This window comes from Habropoda laboriosa, unplaced genomic scaffold, assembly GCF_001263275.1.
Source record: "Habropoda laboriosa isolate 0110345459 unplaced genomic scaffold, ASM126327v1 scaffold713, whole genome shotgun sequence".
NCBI lineage: Eukaryota > Metazoa > Arthropoda > Insecta > Hymenoptera > Apidae > Habropoda > Habropoda laboriosa.
The window spans coordinates 421,021-444,442 of record NW_017100832.1 but is presented as its reverse complement, the minus strand read 5'-3'; the positions used below and the strand labels follow the sequence as shown (position 1 = coordinate 444,442).

At 37.0% G+C, this 23,422-nt stretch overlaps 1 protein-coding gene across 2 annotated transcripts in view; it reads left to right on the top strand.

The window, feature by feature from the left end:
• LOC108577284 (speckle-type POZ protein) overlaps positions 1-23,422 on the top strand; it is a 71,495-nt gene that overhangs the window by 37,480 nt on the left and 10,593 nt on the right. For both annotated transcript variants that reach the window (XM_017940422.1, XM_017940420.1), the window contains exon 2: positions 11,667-11,811. In XM_017940422.1, coding sequence (XP_017795911.1) covers positions 11,667-11,811 — 145 coding nt within the window. The remainder of the gene's footprint in view (positions 1-11,666; positions 11,812-23,422) is intronic.

Genomic DNA, 23,422 nt, shown 5'->3' with positions numbered 1-23,422 from the left:
AATAATATTAAAATTAAAATAAATTATTAATATTATTACATACTACCAATTTAAACATTTTTTACACGAAACGATCACGCTTATCATACTGACTGAACAAGATTCAGGAAGACGACAACAGATCCACACGGATGGGTTTAGGTATCAATGAAGACCCGTGTGGATCCGCAAGAAGGTCGAACCGACCAGTTTCCGTTTTGTCCGTTTTATTTGCACTCGAGCTCTCGAAAACATCGCGTGGCGGTCTCAACAATGTGGCGAGTATTCTCTCTCTCTTTCTTTTTTTTTCTTTCCTCGTTTCACGTCGACATCATCCTGGCCGGGAATTTCTGCGACTTTTCCGGCGACAGCGACCTCGTCCGGTTTCCGATTTCTGTCCACGATCTCGGGTTTCGCATCTTCCATCGTCCTCGTTTCTCGTCGCGCTTGAAACGAGATAAAACCGCGAACTTCGGATAACCAATCGTGTCCCGCGTGGAAACCATGTGAATTCGTTAGAATCCGATGCACGAGCATTTTCTGTCCACGTTCTACCATCGTTCAGTTGTTTCCGCCTTTTCGTCGGTAGAGATCTGTGAATCAATTTGGAAATTTAGAAATTGATTCGTTTTATGGTTTTAATGGAATTATTTGTGAATTGGAAACTCGCCTTGAGCTTGAGTCGTTTCAATTTTTTCTACTGCTAATAGTAAATTATTTGCAAATTCTGAATATTAATTATTGAAATAAAATATTAACTTTCATAATGAATGGGTTGATTAAGGTCTCTGGAAAAGTTCTTCTGCGGGGAAAGTGTTTAATTTAGATGTTAGATTGTGGTACATTGTGTGATTGTATAATTGACGGTATCGTGTCTATCTTTTACCCGTAGAAAGTAACTTTTGATACTGTTGAATATATAACGACGCGTTATAATTTCTTATGCAAATCGACAGGTGTTTCTTCGCGTATATTTGTCGCTAATACGATAAGTCGCATTGTCTAATTTTGGCCCACAATTGAAGACAATCGATAATTAAAGTCACAGTTAATCTAAATTCCTAATTACAAATTAACACGCCAAAAAGTTTCTAAATAATCATTGAATAAACGATTCGAAGATAAAAGAAAACAAATTACAAACTTCTGGTGAAATATTTGAAATTTATATAATAGGTGGATAAATTGAATCGAATTGAAATTAATACGGTAGATTACAAAATATTCATAAGAGGCTTTCACTTCTTCCTCCACTATACAATTCATCGAGATCAGCTCGCTTTTTAATTACAAAACAGATTTACGAAAGTGAACCTAACGATCGCAATCTATCTGACAAAAATTGACCCGAGAAAAATCGTTTGGTTGGACACGCGAGACAAAATATGTGTTCGCTATAATTGCGTTGTTTCGACTTAGTATAGGCGGTTTTCACCTAACTTCCTCGTTTTCACCGGCGTGAGCTCTGTTCTACTTTCCCCTGGGCTCTCTTGGCCTGGCCCACGCCTCTGCCATTCGACAGATTCGAAATCAGATGGCCCGATTGACGAAAACGCTGTTTCGACACTAAACGTCTAATTCGCCACGTTAAAATAGGCCAAGCTTGTACGTATACCGTCTTCCTTTCTTTTATTTCTACAAAACAAAAAGAAATTGTAACATAACGCTGGTGAAATTGAGAGAGAAAAATTTTTTTATAATGAAATTGATTTTTTTCTTTCTTTTAAACTAAGTAAATAGAAATTTTGATCGTTTGCCAGTCGAATTAATTTTTCCTTGGGTTTCAACACTTTCTCCGTTTGTAGCTTGATAGAGTATACAGTTGATTCTTTCTAACGAGTTCTAATCGTCGTGTTTCCCCTCTGACATAGATTCACTTTTGCACGCTGCTTGGTAGATCGTTACTTCGTTTTTGTCGGATGAATCGATCGGGAGAATCGGTGTTTCGGAACTGAACGACAGTAATTAGGCTTGTTAGAGAGATTGCACGTAATTGGAAATATCTGAGAATGTTGTTTGTAAGAGGATCGGCTCTGAAAAATTGTATTTAACGGCAAATGCTTCGATTTCGAATTGCCACACTGACCTGCATTTTCATTTTATCCGGTTTACATTAGCTGGAATTCGCGAAGATTCCTCGTGTAAACAGTATACACGAATTACCGATGCCCTGAATATAAAATTCCACCAGAAAAAACATCACTTATACGAAACTTAACTTCACTTGCAGGAAATAGAGGTTAGGTTAGGTTAGTTCTAGATTTAAATTCACTCGCAAAAAGAGCGTAGGTTGGAAATTTAAAATTCATAGATTCGAGACCGTAAATTTATTCGGTACATCTCCATCAGAAAGCAAACCTAACCTACGACAATTCTTCAAAACCCCGTACTCTCTTCCCTTGCTTCAAGAATCTAACTGAAACAAACTCTACAAAACAATCTAACCTTCTCTGACGCGTATCTTAGAAAATACTCTTTCATATCCTTCGAAAAACTATTCAACCATTAAAAACATGGAAAATAACGAGAAGAGAATAGCACGTATTACGATGTAAGCATCGAATGCTCAGAACGTACTTACGACACCACGCATGCGCATAGAAAAAGCGACCCGTTCGGATGCGGTCTCTCGTTTCCCACAAAATCGGCCCGAGCATGCGCGCGCATCTCTCCTCTACATGTCTGGACACGCTCCTTTAACGTTCACCTGGCTCGAACGTGGAATCACGATAAAACCGTTTATCTTTCTCCCCGGTAAAATGTCGCTCGAAACATTGCGTCCCGAATAGCGGGGCCTCTCTTCCCCTTTCGCTCGACGCCTTTGACTGTATCTAGCGCAAAAGCAACGTGGGAGTAAAACGTGGAAGTGAAAGTTAGAGCGGGCAAACCACCAACGGTCGGTCGAGGAGAGAGGGGGGTGAAGGGACGCTGTGCAAAAGGCGCCAGTTAACATGTCGACGGATAAGAGGTTTAACGAATGGATGTATCACGCTTGTCTTTTTGAAGTTACGAGATTTATATGTGACTTTTTCTGCTGGTATTTTTCTTTTTCAACCTTTTCGTTATTTCCTTTATCTCGTTATTTTTCGTTTTCCCGTCATTTTCGAGGTATCAGGGATTGGGTATTCTCTGTGACGTCACTTGAGATATTTTTAGGTTAGTTTCTGTTCTTCTATACGTTTCACGACGAATTTGTTAATTTTTCGTGTTTGAATAGAACGTAAGAGTTCGTTCAGGTGGAGAAGATCGATGTGAAGTTTGTTTTTTTCAGTATTTGAAAATATCCTGGATTAAGGTTAATACAATTTCGAATAGTTTATTGGACGGAGTTCAGTGTTGGTCGATGAAGAGAAACGTATTGTTGGAAGGAAGGATAGCGTGCAAAGTACAGCGATAAAATTGGAAACAACGGGATGGCTTTATGATTGTTCTCTTCAGTTTTATGCGAATCACGCCAAATTCCCGCGAATTTTGATCCTGACCGCATTATGCCCGGTGATTTACTGTCTCTCGCAACTTTGTCGCTCTACGGCTCGCTTACTTTACAGCTTGGTGATTTTTATAGAGATTTTATGGACATTTTTACGACTCGACCGCCCCTTGTCAACTTCGCATGCGCGGATTAATCTCGATTATCTTGCTTTTTATTTTTATTGCGTTGTGGGAAAATGTACTAACGCAAATAGAAAACTCCGTATCGCTATAATCCACGTTTACAAGTACCCTTGAACTTTGAAACTTGTATTCTCGAATTTTTTCTAGTAAAATAATTTTCTTTCCTTCAGTTTATTCTAAACTTTTTTTTTAATAATTGCGTATGGAAATATTTTGTTTAAGTTTCTTACAATGTTCTTCTGATAATTTCAGATTGGTTTTATGTATTAGAAATTCGGTGTACAGGAGAAAAAATGGAGATCGTTTCGTGATCAACGTTAATTTGCAGCGCGAGGGAAATGCACACAGTACACTTTCTCGAATTGTCTTTCACCGAGGTGGTAAAAATTTTCCGTTTTTCTTTTATTTCCATTGGCGGGTTTTGAAGCGAGGTAAAAGCAACGTAATCGTGAGATTTCTCTTATCTGCTCATGTCTACTTTTGCTGTTCACAAAGAGCGTGTGGTTGGAAAGTGAAAGGGGGAAAATGAGGCTGTTTTTCGTTTGGCGAGCACTCGGTGGTTATATCTTCCGGAAACCGGAGATCGGTATCTTATCGAAATGTCGAAATCGAAGCAATAAACGCTTCCGTGTTTCTATTGAAATAAACACGGTGAACCGAAAGTACAGTAATTCGATGAACGAGATTTCGTTTAGCGCTGTGACGTTACATTCTTGCATAAGCTTCACCGCGTTGATTAATGTTAATATAAATTTCTTTGTCAGCTTCCAAATTTCTCAAATTTTCAAGTTTCCAAATTTGAAACTTTGTCAACTTCCAGATTTCTAAATTCTCAAATTTCCAAATTTGAATCCGTCAGTTTCCAGATTTCTAAATTAGAAAATTTCTAAATTTGTCAATTTTGAAATTTCCCAACTTTCCTATTTCCAAATTTGAAACTTTGCCAATTTTCAAAATTAGCAAATTTTCAATTTCCCCAACTTTCCTATTTCCAAATTTGAAACTTTGCCAATTTTCAAAATTAGAAAATACACAAATCTTAAAATTAGTACATTGAAAAATTAATTAAACCCATTTTCACCGAATGCACTGTAATCTCAAAAGCCGCAACTTCACAGATAAACACGTTCGCTGAAAGTATACGAAACCGTATCAATCTCCTAAAGGAACCATGTGGTTTCTATATGCAGGAATCGCTTATCATAGCGTACTCTTATTTTTCTGTTTTCGTATCGCGGTTAACCATATGCGAGCTTGAAACACTTTTTCCATTTCAACGTCTTCGTGCGTCTGTGTGTTGAACAACAATTTAACCGTATGTAGTTCACCTCCATACCTCCATACGTCTCTTAATGTAACGCAAACGGCATCCGTAAGCGGAAATGTTGTCCTTTGGAAGGGGATAAACACTGATATTAACCCATCCGGTGTCACAGCCGCTCACGGGCACTTTTGTTCGATGCTCTACAACTTTCGAAGGGCATCAAAATTGGATCCATTCACAAAAGCTTTTAATTTTTTTTTTTCCTGCAAACAACAAAAAATCTACCAATTCTCCCGATAAATTTCAGATCTAAATTAACAAAACGCTGTTATTATTAATTGTCGTTACTATCGAACAGATTTCATTACAGAAACCTGAAATAAATTTCTACATTCCTCGCATAGTGATTCACAACTTTCGGCCGCGGCAGTGTAACACTTTATTCTCCCATATAATTCCGTGAAATTTCATTCCACAGTTTAACTCTGCGAATATTATACGAAGATCCTCTAAACTATCTAAACGACGAAACTCCACAGAAAATTCCGTTACACTTTCCCTCGATCGTAATTTCATCCCTGTGTTAGTACGATCAGCGAAGAAGTGTCCTTAATAAATTAATAATCAGTGGGCTGAATAATTCCAGAAATAAAAAGATCCAAGTCGTAGAATATTCCAGTAGGTCGTATTAAATTGCATTAGTGCACGGTGTATGAATCACTCGATGATTTACACCATCCTCTCTCGTTTTTCATTCCCGGTATCGCACTTGCAGTCACAAGGAAACTATAATTATCGAACTAAAAATAAATAAACGGTGAACTTAATAACGATAAAGAAAATGTCGTGAAACTTGAGAAGAGAGAGAAAAGAGTGGGAAAAAAAGGGAATTATTTTACCATCGTATGGTAACCATTTGAATTTGTCTTTCTACTCTTGTCCAACGATTTTCTTAAGAGCACACGAGGTTTCGTTTTATTAATCGATCTCTATTGCGCAATTTACTTAACAGGTGATCAGAAATTATTCTTGATAAAAAGGCTTTGAAGAATGCAACTTGTCCATTGGCTGTGATTATATTGATGATGATGGCCATTGAGAGAAGAAGGGTAATTTTATGTTGGTCATAATGGTTCTTCTCGTGGACATAGTCGATGATCGGCAATTATAGTAATGGCGTTTCGTAGACTGTGAATTAATCATCGTCGCGTTTAACGAAGAATTGGAAATTAATCGAAGCGGTTAGAGATTTATGTGTATGAAAGAGAATTGATCGTTGCGAAAAGAGATATTGTGGAGTTTTTTCTGAAATTTATTTTGTGCTATGTTTTGTTAGAATTCTGATGAGAATTTCCTATTTATGCTTAAAATTAAGAATTATAAATATTACATTTTTTTAAACATTAGAAATTAAAATATTAGGAATTAAAAGTATCACAAATTAAAATGTTAGGAATTAAAAACATTACAAATTAAAAATATTACAAATTAAAATATTACGAATTACAAATATTACAAATTAAAATATTAAGAATTAAAAAGATGTAAAATTGAAAATTTCAAATTAAAAGTATGTTTGGAATACTGATCTAATATTTCATTACTATAATAAAAGTAAATCAGACTTTTCCTCTTCTGTAATCATTTTCCTCTCATTAGATAAAACTTGAGATGATCCATATTCGCAGTAACCGATTCAATTCATGCTAAAAGCATTACCATATGCTTCTTATGACGCAGCTAACTTCCCTGACACGAAATCAATGTGCTATGTCTACTATAAACTTTTGCACTACATAGTCGGAATCGATACTGTGCGATTTTTCATCGAAGTTTCCTCTGACTCACTGTACCTATGATACTGTGTCAATTCGATTGGGATCTGATCCAAGTTTTAGAATAATTGATGTCGGTTAAAAGGATCTCTGCAAAACTGGTAAATTTACAATTGCTATTTTATTCGAAAATCTGATCGAACTTTCTGAATAATTGATTGTGCACTTGAAATTGGATAAAAGTAGCAAATCTTTCAAGGTTAGGTTAACAATTTTATTTATACATTTACGATTCTTCCGTGTATTAAAGTTCAGAGAGTGGAATTCTTTAAATAGAACGAAAGAAATCAGTGTACTCTTTGCACGTAATAGTTACGTCTGTAGATTCCCATTTTTTTCCTTGCAAAGCATTCTTATCTCACGAGTATAAATACACGTTTTCCTTCGTATCTTGTTATTTTTCATTTTTAAACTCTCTACGAAAGATAAACTGTTTGTTCGAAATTAGAAAAGTGGTTTAATTTTTTCATTCGAGAACGCGGAGAGAAGTGCTTGATGAATCAGACGGGAATATTTTTAGAAAGATCCAAATTGCCTTTATCGATTATCTGTTACCTATCGAAGAAGAAAGTAAATATATTGAAACGTAAGTTAAACAAAAGTTTCAAGTTTCGCTTAACCTCACATTTTTCTCAACTTAACGTGACAAAAACGATCAGTTTTCTTTTTAATTATTTCCTAAACGTATAAAAATAATTTTCCCATTATTAACAATGGTGTAGTAACTTATGTTCTTTCCATAACGCAATATGGAAAGTGAGAGAAAATAGTGAAAAAAAATTGGACGACTTAATTGTAATGCTTTAATCCTTGGGCTCGTCATTTTTTCACTAGCTATTTATTATTTTAACAATAAAAATTTAATAATTCTCAGTCTTATAAATTAAAACTGAACTAAAAATCAAAATTAATCTTTATTACTGTTAGAACTCTTACAATCACACTTTCACCAGAATCTGTTATCAGGAGTCTGACTCATTATTATAACACAAAGGGTTAATTTACGATTTCGCTATATTTATTCCTCCTTATAATTTAAAAATAAATTGCAAATTAAAATTAATCTTTTTTACCGATATAACTATTTCTGTCACACTTTCACCAGAATCTGCCCTATATCTGTTTTGCTATATTTCTTCCATCAACTATACCGAATCTACAAACATCCGAAACAAACGTTACACATGTAATCATACGAAAAATGATAAGATTTGATGTTTATCAAGCCTGACCAATCCACGGTTATCGCGTTAACGTATCGATTGGTCGGTCTGATAAGGGTTAAAAGGTTAAGACGAGAAGTCGCGAGGCCGACCTCCGGCGTGCTGTGCTAGAGCAACGAGCAGGTCCGATGAACCTGCGGGGCTAATGTACTCGACTCGATGATGCTCGAGTAGTTCCGTACTTGGCGCACGTGAGTACCATCGCGTGCCCTGCATACCCTTCTTCTTTCATGCTTCTTTTCTTCATGCCTGCCCTCCTTCTTCTACAGCCACCCCTTTTCTTCACGTCGGGCTAGAGTAGAACGTAACGAGAATCGTTCACGCGTGTTCCGATGAATCGTCGCTCGAGGAATTTTTCCGATTCGCTTTAATGGTGTTTTTTTTTTTTTTTTTTTGTTTTTTTTGTTTTTAGAAATATTCGAGATGGTTTTTATTGGTTGTAGTGTTGAAAAAAAGGATTTTATTTTGGGGGAGTTTAATTTTCTTTGGGAGGGAATTGATTTAATTTGGAAATTAGGATTTTTGGAAATTATTGGAAATGTTGTTTCAGGAATTTATTTTTTTAGTTAGGATTGTGGGGAGAGTGGTGATAGTAGAGTAGGTTGATTATGATTCTACTAAGTTAATTTATGGCTGGAAATTTTGGTAATGTGTGCAATTAGGAATGATGGAGATTTTTGGAAATTATTGGAAACGTTGTTTCAGGAATTTTTTTTATTTAGAATTGTGGAGAGAGTGGTGATGGGAGAATAGGTTGATTATGATTCTACTAAGTTAATTTATGGCTGGAAATTTTGGTAATGTGTGCAATTAGGAATGATGGAGATTTTTGGAAATTATTGGAAACGTTGTTTCAGGAATTTTTTTTATTTAGAATTGTGGAGAGAGTGGTGATGGGAGAATAGGTTGATTATGATTCTACTAAGTTAATTTATGGCTGGAAATTTTGGTAATGTGTGCAATTAGGAATGATGGAGATTTTTGGAAATTATTGGAAACGTTGTTTCAGGAATTTTTTTTATTTAGAATTGTGGAGAGAGTGGTGATGGGAGAATAGGTTGATTATGATTCTACTAAGTTAATTTATGGCTGGAAATTTTGGTAATGTGTGCAATTAGGAATGATGGAGATTTTTGGAAATTATTGGAAACGTTGTTTCAGGAATTTTTTTTATTTAGAATTGTGGAGAGAGTGGTGATGGGAGAATAGGTTGATTATGATTCTACTAAGTTAATTTATGGCTGGAAATTTTGGTAATGTGTGCAATTAGGAATGATGGAGATTTTTGGAAATTATTGGAAACGTTGTTTCAGGAATTTTTTTTATTTAGAATTGTGGAGAGAGTGGTGATGGGAGAATAGGTTGATTATGATTCTACTAAGTTAATTTATGGCTGGAAATTTTGGTAATGTGTGCAATTAGGAATGATGGAGATTTTTGGAAATTATTGGAAACGTTGTTTCAGGAATTTTTTTTATTTAGAATTGTGGAGAGAGTGGTGATGGGAGAATAGGTTGATTATGATTCTACTAAGTTAATTTATGGCTGGAAATTTTGGTAATGTGTGCAATTAGGAATGATGGAGATTTTTGGAAATTATTGGAAACGTTGTTTCAGGAATTTTTTTTATTTAGAATTGTGGAGAGAGTGGTGATGGGAGAATAGGTTGATTATGATTCTACTAAGTTAATTTATGGCTGGAAATTTTGGTAATGTGTGCAATTAGGAATGATGGAGATTTTTGGAAATTATTGGAAACGTTGTTTCAGGAATTTTTTTTATTTAGAATTGTGGAGAGAGTGGTGATGGGAGAATAGGTTGATTATGATTCTACTAAGTTAATTTATGGCTGGAAATTTTGGTAATGTGTGCAATTAGGAATGATGGAGATTTTTGGAAATTATTGGAAACGTTGTTTCAGGAATTTTTTTTATTTAGAATTGTGGAGAGAGTGGTGATGGGAGAATAGGTTGATTATGATTCTACTAAGTTAATTTATGGCTGGAAATTTTGGTAATGTGTGCAATTAGGAATGATGGAGATTTTTGGAAATTATTGGAAACGTTGTTTCAGGAATTTTTTTTATTTAGAATTGTGGAGAGAGTGGTGATGGGAGAATAGGTTGATTATGATTCTACTAAGTTAATTTATGGCTGGAAATTTTGGTAATGTGTGCAATTAGGAATGATGGAGATTTTTGGAAATTATTGGAAACGTTGTTTCAGGAATTTTTTTTATTTAGAATTGTGGAGAGAGTGGTGATGGGAGAATAGGTTGATTATGATTCTACTAAGTTAATTTATGGCTGGAAATTTTGGTAATGTGTGCAATTAGGAATGATGGAGATTTTTGGAAATTATTGGAAACGTTGTTTCAGGAATTTTTTTTATTTAGAATTGTGGAGAGAGTGGTGATGGGAGAATAGGTTGATTATGATTCTACTAAGTTAATTTATGGCTGGAAATTTTGGTAATGTGTGCAATTAGGAATGATGGAGATTTTTGGAAATTATTGGAAACGTTGTTTCAGGAATTTTTTTTATTTAGAATTGTGGAGAGAGTGGTGATGGGAGAATAGGTTGATTATGATTCTACTAAGTTAATTTATGGCTGGAAATTTTGGTAATGTGTGCAATTAGGAATGATGGAGATTTTTGGAAATTATTGGAAACGTTGTTTCAGGAATTTTTTTTATTTAGAATTGTGGAGAGAGTGGTGATGGGAGAATAGGTTGATTATGATTCTACTAAGTTAATTTATGGCTGGAAATTTTGGTAATGTGTGCAATTAGGAATGATGGAGATTTTTGGAAATTATTGGAAACGTTGTTTCAGGAATTTTTTTTATTTAGAATTGTGGAGAGAGTGGTGATGGGAGAATAGGTTGATTATGATTCTACTAAGTTAATTTATGGCTGGAAATTTTGGTAATGTGTGCAATTAGGAATGATGGAGATTTTTGGAAATTATTGGAAACGTTGTTTCAGGAATTTTTTTTATTTAGAATTGTGGAGAGAGTGGTGATGGGAGAATAGGTTGATTATGATTCTACTAAGTTAATTTATGGCTGGAAATTTTGGTAATGTGTGCAATTAGGAATGATGGAGATTTTTGGAAATTATTGGAAACGTTGTTTCAGGAATTTTTTTTATTTAGAATTGTGGAGAGAGTGGTGATGGGAGAATAGGTTGATTATGGTTCTACTAAGTTAATTTATGGCTGGAAATTTGGATAATCAATACAATTGGAAATGTCAGAGATTTTTATAAATTATTAAAAAAAGTTGTTTCACGAATTTTCATTATTTGGAAGAGTAGAAAATGTGATAGTAATAAAATAAGTTAATTACGGTTTTTTCAGTGGAAAAATTTGGGCTCGAAATTTGGATAATGAATGCAATTGGAAATGATAAAGATTTACATAAATGATTCACACTTCTATGAACTATTTCTCTAAATTCACATTTCTAAGAATTATTTTATGAATTTTCCTTGAACTAAATGGTAATTGAGAACGTACAGACAGTCTCACGAAACGTAAACTCAAATTTCAAAAAATTGTTCTTTTCTAAAATTGAACAGGTGAGAATGAAGACCAGGTGAACACCAAATTTAGTTTACCCTAGATTTACATTCTCGTTCGTTTCAACTGTTCCAATTACCACACAGTCACCGTAATCCTTCAAAACCAACGAAATTGTTAGCAAAACTACAGCAACAAAAAGTAACTTGTAAACAATTGGTGTGTTTCAGAATTGCGGTGAGCGACTGTGCGCCTCAAACGTCGCGAGTCAGCTCAAACTTGCACAGCAGCAGTAGTATGGCAGTAAGCCGTGTACCAAGCCCTCCACCACCGGAAGTGAACACCCCCGTAGCCGAGAATTGGTGTTACACGCAGGTACGTAGTAAAAATTCTCCTTTAATTCAGCTTAGAGTAATCCAGTCATTTTCTTTTCTCTTCTGATTCAAGATTTAATAAATTTTAATTATTCTACAGCGTGTAACTAATTATTTTAAGGTTAATTAAGGAGTAACTTTATTAGCGTTAGTTATTCTGTAACTTAGAGAGACCCAAGTGATCCAATTGACCAGTTTTTCTCGTTTAACTCGAGATCACATACGACGAATAAATTTCAATTATTATACAGCGTGTAATTAATTATTTTAAGGTTAATTAAGGAGTAATTTCATTGAGGTTAGTTATTGTGAAACTTAGAGTGATCCAATCGATCAGTTTTTCTCGTTTCACTCAAGATCACATATGACGAATAAATTTTAATAATTATTACTAAAGTATTCAAAGTGCCCGCGTGCGGAGAACTCCTGATCGTCGACTGTTTTTCCCCGAGAGCACGCGTGGCTTGGGCTGTTCCTTCCTTGCGCGCTCGTGTACAGTTGTAGCATCCCGTTTACATGTTAAATATATCGTGCTGTGTTTATTACCTCGTGTTGACTACCTTCTGTTCGACTGCCTCGCCTAACTAAAAACCCAACAATTATACAACGTGTAATTAATTATTTTAAGGTTAATTGTGGTGTAATTTCGTTAAGGTTAGTTATTGTGTAACTTCGAGTGATCCAGTTGACCAGTTTCTCTCGTTCAATTCAAGATTACACGTGACGAAGAAATTGTACTTGTTATATAGTACGCAATTAATTATTTTACGGTCAATTACGGAATGATTTTGTTGAGGCTGGCTTATTGTGTAACGTTCGCGACGATTTGAACGTAGAAGTTGCACCGAGCCAATGGTGTCTTGTTTAGAGCCACCGGCACAGTGAAGCCAATTTAATTGCAGTTTAATTGGTCGTTAGCGATGACAGTGAGCTTCACGTTGCAGAGGACAAAGGCGTAGAGGATCATTCGTTGACCCGTTCTCTTATGGTACACGATCGGTTACCAGTTTTAGTTTTTGCTCCAGCCATCCAGTGATAGTTTCTTTTTCTCCTTCTTAAGTAGATGGAGAATTATGGTGTTCCTTGACAATGTTAAGTGTGATATATTGGAGCAAAGGTCTGTTCTCACGAGTATTATCGTTGGTCTTCATTGAGGTTAATTTTTGGCAATTTTTATTTGTCGTAGTATTTGTATCTTCGTTCGAAGAGTTTGGTGTATTTCGTAGTTAAGATGATGTCGTTTTGATGTTCTTGCACAATAGATTGTGTGGGTACAGTATCGTTGTTGTATGAAACGGTACATTTCTGACATTGCACTAATTTTAGATAAGTCTCTTCATTAATACTGACACATTTGTAGCTGTTTCCTGTGGCTGAAAAAAAGAGTGTAAAATATGGGGTTGATTTGGCATTCTGTTGAATTTTTTGGTAAATTTGCTATCTGTGATCTTCAATCTGAATAGATGCAAAAGTAGAGTCAGTTTAAAGAAATTGTACGATCAGTATTCAACTATCAATTAAATGTAAATTTTGATTTGCTTTTCCTGCCAAATTTACATTTTTTAAGTAATGCCAAGCTATATTAAAATTTATATTCAATTTTTCTATTTTCTAGTATTCTATTTTTCAGTTTTCTATTATTCAAAGAAATCTTGAATCATAAACCAGCAAGTGAAAAACTCTTCACACTTTTTCTCAAAAACAACTCTTCTCTAGGGTGCATCCAATGAAGTTTCTCAAAATTCCTCACCATTTGCTTTACCTTCATTTACCAAATTTCCAGTTTAACTAAACCAAGTCTTCTCAACTCACTTTCCAAAAAAATCTTGAATCATAAATCATCAAATGAAAAATAAGCTCTTCCTACTTCTTCTCAAAAACAGTTCTTCTCATTTCACCACTTGTTTCACCTTCATCTACCAAATTTCCAATCTAACTAAACCAAGTCTTCTCAACTCAGTTCCCAAAAAAATCTTGAACCATAAATCACAAAAACTCACTTCCTACTTCTTCTCAAAAACAACTCTTCTCTAGGGTGCATCCAATAAAGTTCCCCAAAATTCCTCACCATTTGCTTTACCTTCATTTACCAAATTTCCAGTTTAACTAAACCAAGTCTTCTCAACTCAGTTCCCAAAAAAATCTTGAACCATAAATCACAAAAATCACTTCCTACTTCTTCTTAAAAACAACACTTCTCATTTCACCACTTGCTTTACCTTCGTCCACGAAATTCTTAATTTAACTAACCCAACTCTTCCCAACTAACTCCTCCATTCTCCAACAACAAACCTCGTCCCAACCGAAAACCCGTCCTATCATACCCCAAGAAACACGTCCAAAGAATCTCCACCAGCTATCACAACCCGCATCACGAGTTCTCCAAACAAAGAGTTCCCCGTCTGAAAGGGTCACGTCTTGTCAACGGGTCCTCCTCCTCCTCCTCGGTCAATTTCGTCGTCTTCGTCGATATCATCCTCGTGGTTGTGCGTGAGAGCACGCGTTCCTGGCGCTCTCGTTCTATTTTTACTGCTCGTCCCCTCGCGATGTGAATGACCTGCAACTAGATATCTCGTTGCTCCCTGCCGCGATCTCTAAACTCGCCCGTGGAAACGTTCCTCGATTTTCCCGGTGGAAATTCGCCACGAGGCTAACCCTAACTCCTCCTCCTCCTCTCCCCTAGCTTCGCCGCTGATTTAGAACAGATTTCGTTTCAATTGACGTTTCGAAATCGGTGTCAAAACGATTCAGGGGCTCTGATAAAGCGTAGATAACGGCAAGTCTCATTGGAAGAGAGAAGTGGACAAAGGGTACAGCGTGCTAGTTTTCCTCTTCTGCGGGGAGAGACTGTGTGGAGATTTATGAGATTCTCTTCGGACACTTTGATGAATTTGCATTTGGATTTGCGTGATTTATTGGAAACATGATTTTCCCGGGGAGAAGAAAATTACTTTGTCAGTTGTTAAATGGTAGTGATCATTTTACAACTGATTAGACATAATAGTGGTAATATTAGGAGTAAAAATTAATTGGGTGCCATTTTTCACGAAATCTTGAAAGCTCTGAAAAATTCAGAAAAGCTCATTTTCAAGATAGGCAAAAATTACAGTTACCCAAATATCCACGTTGATAAGATCAACACAATTAAATTTGCCGTACTGTCTACCGTAAGAATTGAAACGAAAATTTCTAGCTCACACGTAAACTCCAAAAATTCGCTAATTATTTCCACAAAAAATATTCAAAAAATGGCGTTAAAAACCGCCTGCGGTTAATTATCCGTAAGAGAAACAGCTGAACACAGCCGTTAACCTCTCTATAGAACGCTGAAACAAACGCGTAACCCAGAAGCATAGAAAGTCTCAAGAGGATTTCGATATCTTTCGAAACGCGCTAGTCGATCGAAGTCAATTTCGCCAGCATTCTTTGCCAATTCAGATAGCTATCGCCTCTGCGATTCTCCTCGATTCCGTAATTCTCACCATTTAAATAAAACTCGTAGAAACTTTTCCGTATAGCTTCTTCCATACCGGTTCCTCTTCTCTAACCAAACTGTTCATATATATCTCGCTAGGAAAATCTTATTACCATCTGAGGAGTTACCATCTGAGACGAAGAAGAGAGACACTTTTTCTCGATGAAGAAGAAGACGAAGCAAGCCGTTATTTACGTAACGCAGAAGAAGTTTAGTCGAGGTCGAATTCGTGGGAAGAGATTACGATCCGCCGTCCTTTTTCTTCCCGTTTCTCTGCGCGAGAGAGTAAAGGAGCAAGTTGGACTCGCGGGTTCGAGCGAGAAACTTCTCTCTGGCTGTTGGTATCCACAGGAGTTAACTCTCGGTTTTCAGGGAGCACGCCAAGGGGCCTCTCTTGCCACCGAATCGAAAGTCGATTCGTGCTCCAGTTAACTTTCGTAATGCACGCCGGCGATTTCGCCTCGTCAGCAGAGAGCCAGCCTGGTGCAGCAATCGCGCGAGCGCGCCTGAATCTGTCGTAACTCCGGCGATCGATGGGCTCGATAAAAGCGTAGAAAGCGTTGCAGAAACGTTTCCAATTGATCCTCTCGCGCGCGGGAGGATCGCGAGGATCTTGAATTGCAGGTTTTCGGACGCGGTTTGTCGTCGGAATTGATCGTGAATCGATTTTGATTAAGCGTTGAACGGAGACTGCGTACGATGGTCGGTAATGGTGATTGATCTAGGTTTGATGGTAACGGTGAAACTTGGATTTTAAAGTGTGTAGAAATTCAGTGAGGAATTGTCGAATCTTGGTATCGACGTCTGTGGGTATTGACGGTATTATTAATTCGGGTTCTGGGTGTTTTATGTTGGGGTAGATTAGCTTACTGAGGATGACACACACGTTTTGACCCTTTAAATTTTTAAGTAGGACGTATGTGAATGTTTTAAGTGATTAAACTTAGTGGAATTTTTTTATTTTGTGAGATATTGACTTGCAAGTGAAAGAAGTTTCAAAGGGTTAAAGGACATTTTTTTGTTTTTGATATTGATTTTCAAGTGAAAGAAGTTTCAAAGAGTTAAAGGGATTTTTTTGGAATATCCACTTCCAAGTGAAGGAAGTTTCAAAGGGTTGAATAGATTTCTTTTTTTTTAATATCGACTTCCATGTGAAAGAAGTTTCAAAGGGTTAAAGGGGATTCTTTTTTTTTTAATATTGACTTCCAAGTGAAAGAAGTGTCAAAGGGTTAAAGAGATTCTTTTTGTTTTTAAATATTCTCTCCGAAGTGAAAGAATTTTCAAAGGATTAAAGATTCACCCTCAATCTGTCTTTCTCTCTGTTACAAATTTAGATGATCAAATTTTGAAATGGTGATCAATTTTCTTTAACCAGTCATGTATATATAATCAGGTTCCACTGTTCTTGAACTAATAGATCCAGCAAATTAGGGTCCATGTTGCAATAACTTCTTCCAGAAGATAAACACCGGCAGCTCGTCCAAGGATGGCAACATCACTTGTCGTAGCTCTTCCCTCTTGTTTATGGTACCCATAAGCATCCGCGACTTCTCAAACTGTTTTTCTTATCCGACACACACGTACAATTTCCCGTCTTCTTGCCTAAGTCAAACTTAGCCACGCCGCTTCTTTGATCCACAGACTGTGGCAATTTTCCACGTTATTATCCCCGAGGCCTATTAGATCCATGAACTATAACTGTTCGTGTCAGCCTCGTCTTCGTCATCATCCTGATCTACAAACCGTGATAATTTCCCGTGATTACCGTTTAGACGAGATCGTCGAATCATCCGGTTGCAATTAGGGTACACTTCGTTTACGGTTTTTACTTCATTCCTGAAGTTTTTCCAGCCGAGTCTCTCTTGCCATCTGAGATTTATCGACAGTGTGACTTTTGGAAATTCGAGGAAATATTCAGTCCTCTCTTCCTGACATTGAAACTTTGAATGAAAAATTTTACAATTTTAAAATATTACACAAAATGTGCTCTACTTTTAGCTGGCTGCTTACAAGTCTTAGCTCTTTTCTTCGAAAAATCGTGAAATCTAAATGCTTCTGAAATTATTGTAATTTTATGTAAAAATATAGGAACTTCTTCGATGTGTTTTCAGGCTTCCTTAAATTTTTCAAGACGTCTGTACACATATGTGCCCTACATTCACAAAGTTCACAATTGTTTCTACACCTAATTTTTCAATCTTTTCAATTTGCAACTATCAATACTTATCTGCTCTCTATGTCATTTTTCGTACAAACAAATTTACATCACAGGAAATAAATAAATAAATACACCCAAAGAATGATAACAAATTACATTTTTCTGTTACATTTAACCATGAAACATCAATAAAAAAAAAAAGAACAAATAAATTCATCACCTAACACTCTCCACCTCCACACTCCTCAAACTCGCCCAATTCCTCCCAATCTCCCACCACTGAAATTCACAGAACTCATCCCTCCAACTTTCCACTTATCTAATCAATCAAACCTCTTATCCACTCAATCAAACCACCGATCCATTAATAACCTCTCCACATATCCCTTCCCAATCCTTCACCGATCCTCCTCATTCATCAGATTCGAAGAAAATGCCCCACCTGTTCCCCTAGTCCTCCGTTCATTTGCTCGATTTTTCCATCGAGCCGTCGCCTAGACTGGCTCGCTCGCAGAGCCCCATATGCCAGAGCCATTATCACTCGTTGCCTTTCATTTCCACGTCGTTATCTCGAGGCACGTGTTCCATTACACCGCTCAAGCTGGCGAACGAGCAAGCCAGCCAGGCGAGAGAACCACGATGAAAATAAGATCGCTAGAAGGGCCAACCTCTCTTCTTCCTTCCTTCTCTCTTTCTTCCTCTTCTTCTTCTTCTTCAGGGTAAACAACCTCGAGAGACGTTAGGTTCCCGAGGATTTCGATTCTCTCGCAGGAGAGAGATCTCCGCGATCGTTTACCTCGCGCATGCTCGAGCACCGTGTCCAGGACTCTACCGGAAGCCTCGACTTGGTCTGCTTGCTGTGCTCGGTGCCGCTCCCGTAAACGGGCACGGGTGATTCAAGGCCGATCGTCGACGACCGCCGGGTTGAACGACTCCTGGGGGCGTCGACCGGGCCTCCGTTCTTCTTCGTCTTCCTTCCTACTACTCCTCCGTCGTCTCGTTCGAACGCTGTTTTCTTCTATACGGAAACGACAAGGGAGACGATGAACTTTGTGCCCGTCGTGCTCGCTCTTCGCTTTCTTCTTCGACGTTGCTTCTTGCGATTTTTTTCCGAGTGCCGCCTTGGCGTTTTTCAGGGAGTTGGAGGCTTGGGCGATTGTTGGACAGTCGGAGTAGGAAAATTTGTTTATTTTAAGGCGTGTGTTAGGTGGTGAAGTTGGGTTATTTGCGATTTCAAGTTTGCGTTTGTTGCGATGGGATAGGTTAATTTTGCGGAAGTGTTTGTTACATGTTTTTTTAATTTATTTATTTGCAGTTTCTTTGGTTCTTCATTTCAATTCATCTCTGTTCTTCCATATCCAAAGTGTTTGTTATCATTCATATTTAATTTTTCAGTTTCTAATCTTTTCATTTGTTAAACACGTGTGATTTTTTATAGAATCTTCATCGCGAGTCGCAAAGTCTGTTCGATATTTTTTGGTAACTTTCGAAGACCCATGAAACGGGTCATTTTTGACCCGGTCGATAGTTCTAGTGTCAATCCTTCCATGACCAGTGGGTCGCATATGTCCCACTTTCGAATTCTCGAACAAAAATTGATCTACATTTTTGTACGAAACATAATTAATTAGCACCCAAATAAAAAATTAAAAAATACACAATTTGACAACGAAAGGGTTAATCTTACAGCACAACTTCAACACTCGATCTCAACAATGCTTCTCTCCTCTTTGCTCGACATCCCAGAAAGCTTGAAAAGTACAATTGAACACCTTGAATTCGAAAACTGTCCAAATCAAGCCCACCTTTCAACTCCTCTATCTCTCATTCCTCCAATTTCCAGAATGATTTTAAACGATCCCCAACTAGACGAGAGAGAGGAGGATGAGGAGGCTCGCGCTTCTGTTTCCGCAATCAGGCGTCGATTCTTGATAATGAGAAAAGAAGCGTAGAAACTGTTCCGAAAAGCACGGTCGGCGCGATGATGAATGTTGCAGGTCTTCCGTTTCCGCTCAAGAGGCATTCGAGCGTTTTAACGAATTTACGAGCACCGATATAGCCGATGGCTGGTGAATCCCCGCCGGTGTGTTCCACCTAAGAGCCTCTGCAGAATGTTATTTCGTCTCGAAATAGACTGTTGGAAGTCTCTCCTCTCCCGTTTATGAATTATTTCAACGCTTAGAACCAACTCGATTTACCATCTCTTCTCCGATCCCGAACGCACACGCTTCGTCTCTTCCTCTTTAACCCTTTCTCGATCTTCCCTTTTTTGAGGGAAGAATTGTTCGCTGCGAGCTCGCCTGTTAAATGGAAATGAAATTTCTTTAGTTTGTCATTGAAGATTAGTTACATCATTTTGGTGCGATTAACCCTTTCCCTGCGATAGATTTTAATAGGGAACAATCGTGGTCGCAAAATTTTCTTTCGACCGCGTTATTTTGAAATTTTTACTTATCTAATTAAGGTGGGAGTGTGCAAAGGTAAAAAATTAAGGATTAACCCTTTACACTCGAAGCATTTTTCGATAAGATTAATAGTGAAACTTCTGAAAACCCAAAGTTTCGTTTTGTAAAAGAGGATTTTTAATATTTATGCATTTACTTATCTCTATTTCTTACGTTAATTTGCATTATTTTGATAAAATAGAAAAACCTGAATGTTACACTTTAAAGTTCTCCAAAGTAATTAACGCGTGCCGCCATAAAAGCGCGATTGGAGTGCAAAGTGGTAAATTACGGTGAAAATGCGCCGAAAGGGTTAAAAGTGAAGAGTTCCTCGGTAAAGAAACTATTGTGTTTTAAGTATTGATGAACCAACGACGAGTTAATTCGTCTGGCCCAGTTAACAAGTTAAAGGGCAATGCTTCTGTTCAAAATCAATAATTGCTACCAAATTTCTTTCTCAATATTTTCTTCTTATTTTTCTAAAAAGTTTCATCTGAATATCTCAAGAAGTCCGATAACTAGAAATTTTCCAATAAAACCTCCAGTTAACAATTTAAATGGAAACATTTCTCTACATTTCTTTCTCAATATTTTCTTTTTATTTTTATAAAAACACTATATCATCTGAATACCAGAAAAAGTCTGACGACCCCAAACATTTCGACAAATCCTTAAAAATTCTCGTTCGTTTCTAACGGCTGTCTTACTTAAAATTGGCTCCCTCGAAGGAAAGACGAAAATTCGGCGCAGTGGTCAACCTAAATTGCCCTCAGAGGCACACGATTCAAAAGAGATCGTGAACGAAGATTGTCGTAGATTTATCGTTCCGTTTAGAAGAGCGAGAGCGTTAAACTAACGGACACGCGGAGGACGGTTTCCTTAGGCAATGGTCAAACCAGCTACCGATCTTTGACCTATCTCCTTCGTGAAACTTCATGACTCAAGGACGATTATGGACGATGATCGGCGGGTTGAACGACTCTGTGAGGCCATCGACCCGGTGGTACACCTTCTTTCTGGCTCCTCGTTTGCCTCGTTCCTAGGAAACGAACGAATCATATCGATATTCTTCTCCCACCTCGGCTAGTTTAACAGTACCCGGGCCCCGATTAACAGTATTCTAGAGATCGGCGGGTGGTAACCCGTCCACTTCGTTCCTTTTCTCTCTCTCTCTCTCTCTTTCTTTTTTTCTTCTCTTTTTGCCCCCGTTTCGACTGTCCTTGGTCAGTGTCGAGGCGTGAAATTCCATCAGTTGCGACGAAAGGACCTTTCTCTTTTTCATCGCTGAGAAATTTGCTTCTGAAATTTTCCTTTTCTTCTTTTTTTTGGAAGATTTCTTTTTGCAGTTTTTTTTTTTGCAAGCTTGATTTTAGGGCTTGCGACGAAAGGACCTTTTTCTTTTTCATCGCTGAGAAATTCGCTTCTGAAATTTTCCTTTTCTTTTCTTTTGGAAGATTTCTTTTTGCAGTTTTTTTTGCAAGCTTGGTTTTAGGGCTTGCAAGCTTGCGACGAAAGGACCTTTCTCTTTTCCATCGCTGAGAAATTCGCTTCTGGAATTTTCCTTTTCTTTTGGAAGATTTATTTTGCAGCTTTTTTTGCAAGCTTGATTTTAAGGTTTCCTTGAATAGTTTGTAGGGTTGTAAGTTTTTTAGACCGTTGGATAGACAATGGTTGATTTGTGTCGTTGGCTAGAGAAATATTGACAACGATTTAGAGATTGAATTTTGATAGAATTTTGTGGAAGAGTGAAAAATTCTAATTTATTTCAGAAAGTGTAATGTTTATCGATGCTTTTGTACGCTCCAATTTTCATCTTAAGAACGAAGCTTTTATAAGGGAGCTTTCTGATTGTGGGTAATTGATAACACTTGACGGTGAATCGAAAATTTGTCCGATTAAACGGTAATTTCTCGGAGAAATTAAATTCTCCTCTTTGTCACACTTCGGATTGCAAAAATATCTGATTTACGCACGTTTTAGTCAATTTTTAAACAGTTGCCTTCCATTCTATCGCAATAAATTATAAAAAGTTAAATGAAGCCAAAATTATCAAAGTAAAAAATTAAGAAAATTTACTCCACCAATTCTTACACATTTCTGAAATTCTACGTTTATGCAAGAAATACTAAAGAACAACGTCGCAACATTTCATCTCCGAAATCATCTACTCCACATTCCCTTCTTTCTTTTTAATCCACTTTTCGCAGAAAACAAGGATCCGATAAATTCACGTCCACGTATCTAATGTATGCATTTCCTCTGGTCCAATTACCATTCGAATCTCGCAAGCTCTGCCACACAGGCTTTGTCGTTGGTGCAAATCTGACGTAATCGTGTAGAGAGAGGGTCACTGTGCAGATCACGTGATCGCGGTTAACGAAAGGAATACACATGAACTCGCATTCGAGGGGATCAATCAAACGTGTAGGCAGACTTGGATCGCTGCCAACACGTACTATTACGTGGAGGATACGGAATTAGATTGGGAAAATAATGCTGCCCCGATCCACAACCGGTTGGACACGAGATACCGCGAGAATACCCTTGTTTTCCTCTATCGATGCTCTCGATCGTGACTCGTGCCTTCGTTCCGCACGTCAGAACGGGGAAGATCTTTGGGAAAAGTGTCCGGGAATCGTTTGAATCGTTTCTTAAATCGATCGACTTCTGAAAATGTACTTTTAAGGAAATTGATCTTTTTTCAGGGTCGAAATAATGGAAAATCTTTGAGAAAAGCGTTAAGAATTGTTTGGATCGTTTTTTAAGATTGTTTCTGGAGAGTGAATTGTTTAGTTCTTTGGAAATCCCCTTTTTTGTGGATTTTGGGATTTCTAGGTTCTTTGTAGATTTTTCTTTTTCTGAGTTTGAAAGTTAGATCGATGGGAAGTCGTTGTTTCTGAAAAATGTTCAATTCCGAGAATCCCCTTTTTGTGCATTTGGGGATTTCTAAGCTTTTTTTTACAGATTTTTGACTCTTTGGGTTCTTTGTATTTTTCACTTTGCTTTTCTGAGGTCTAAACGGTAAATCTGTTTCCTTTGTTTGCGTTAGAGCAATGGAAAAGCTTTGGGAAAAGTGCCACAAATTTTTTTAAATTGATTGGCTTTGAAAAATGTATTTTTAAGAAAACAAATTTTTTGAAGGGAATAATGTAGAATTTCTAGATTTTGTAACTTTTACGTTTCCTTATAGATTTCTATTTCCTTGGATTTATTCTATCTTCTGGACTTCTTTTCTGAGTTTAAAGTTACATTATGTTGTTGATGTTAAAGTAATTGTAAGAAAATCGACTTTTCGATCTCAACTTATCTCCTCCTATCTTTATTCGCCTGACGATTATTTTATCAATTGTCTGCATCGTAAATCACGTGCTATCTAACTAATTACCAAGTATCTCGATCCAAGAATAACTCGTCAAAAATTCAACGATGCTTCCATTATTTCGATCTAGATTCTCAAAATTCTCTTTTAAAAAATTTACAAAATTCATAAAAAATGTCGAAGAATCGTGAAATTCCCATCGACGTTCGACGAGAG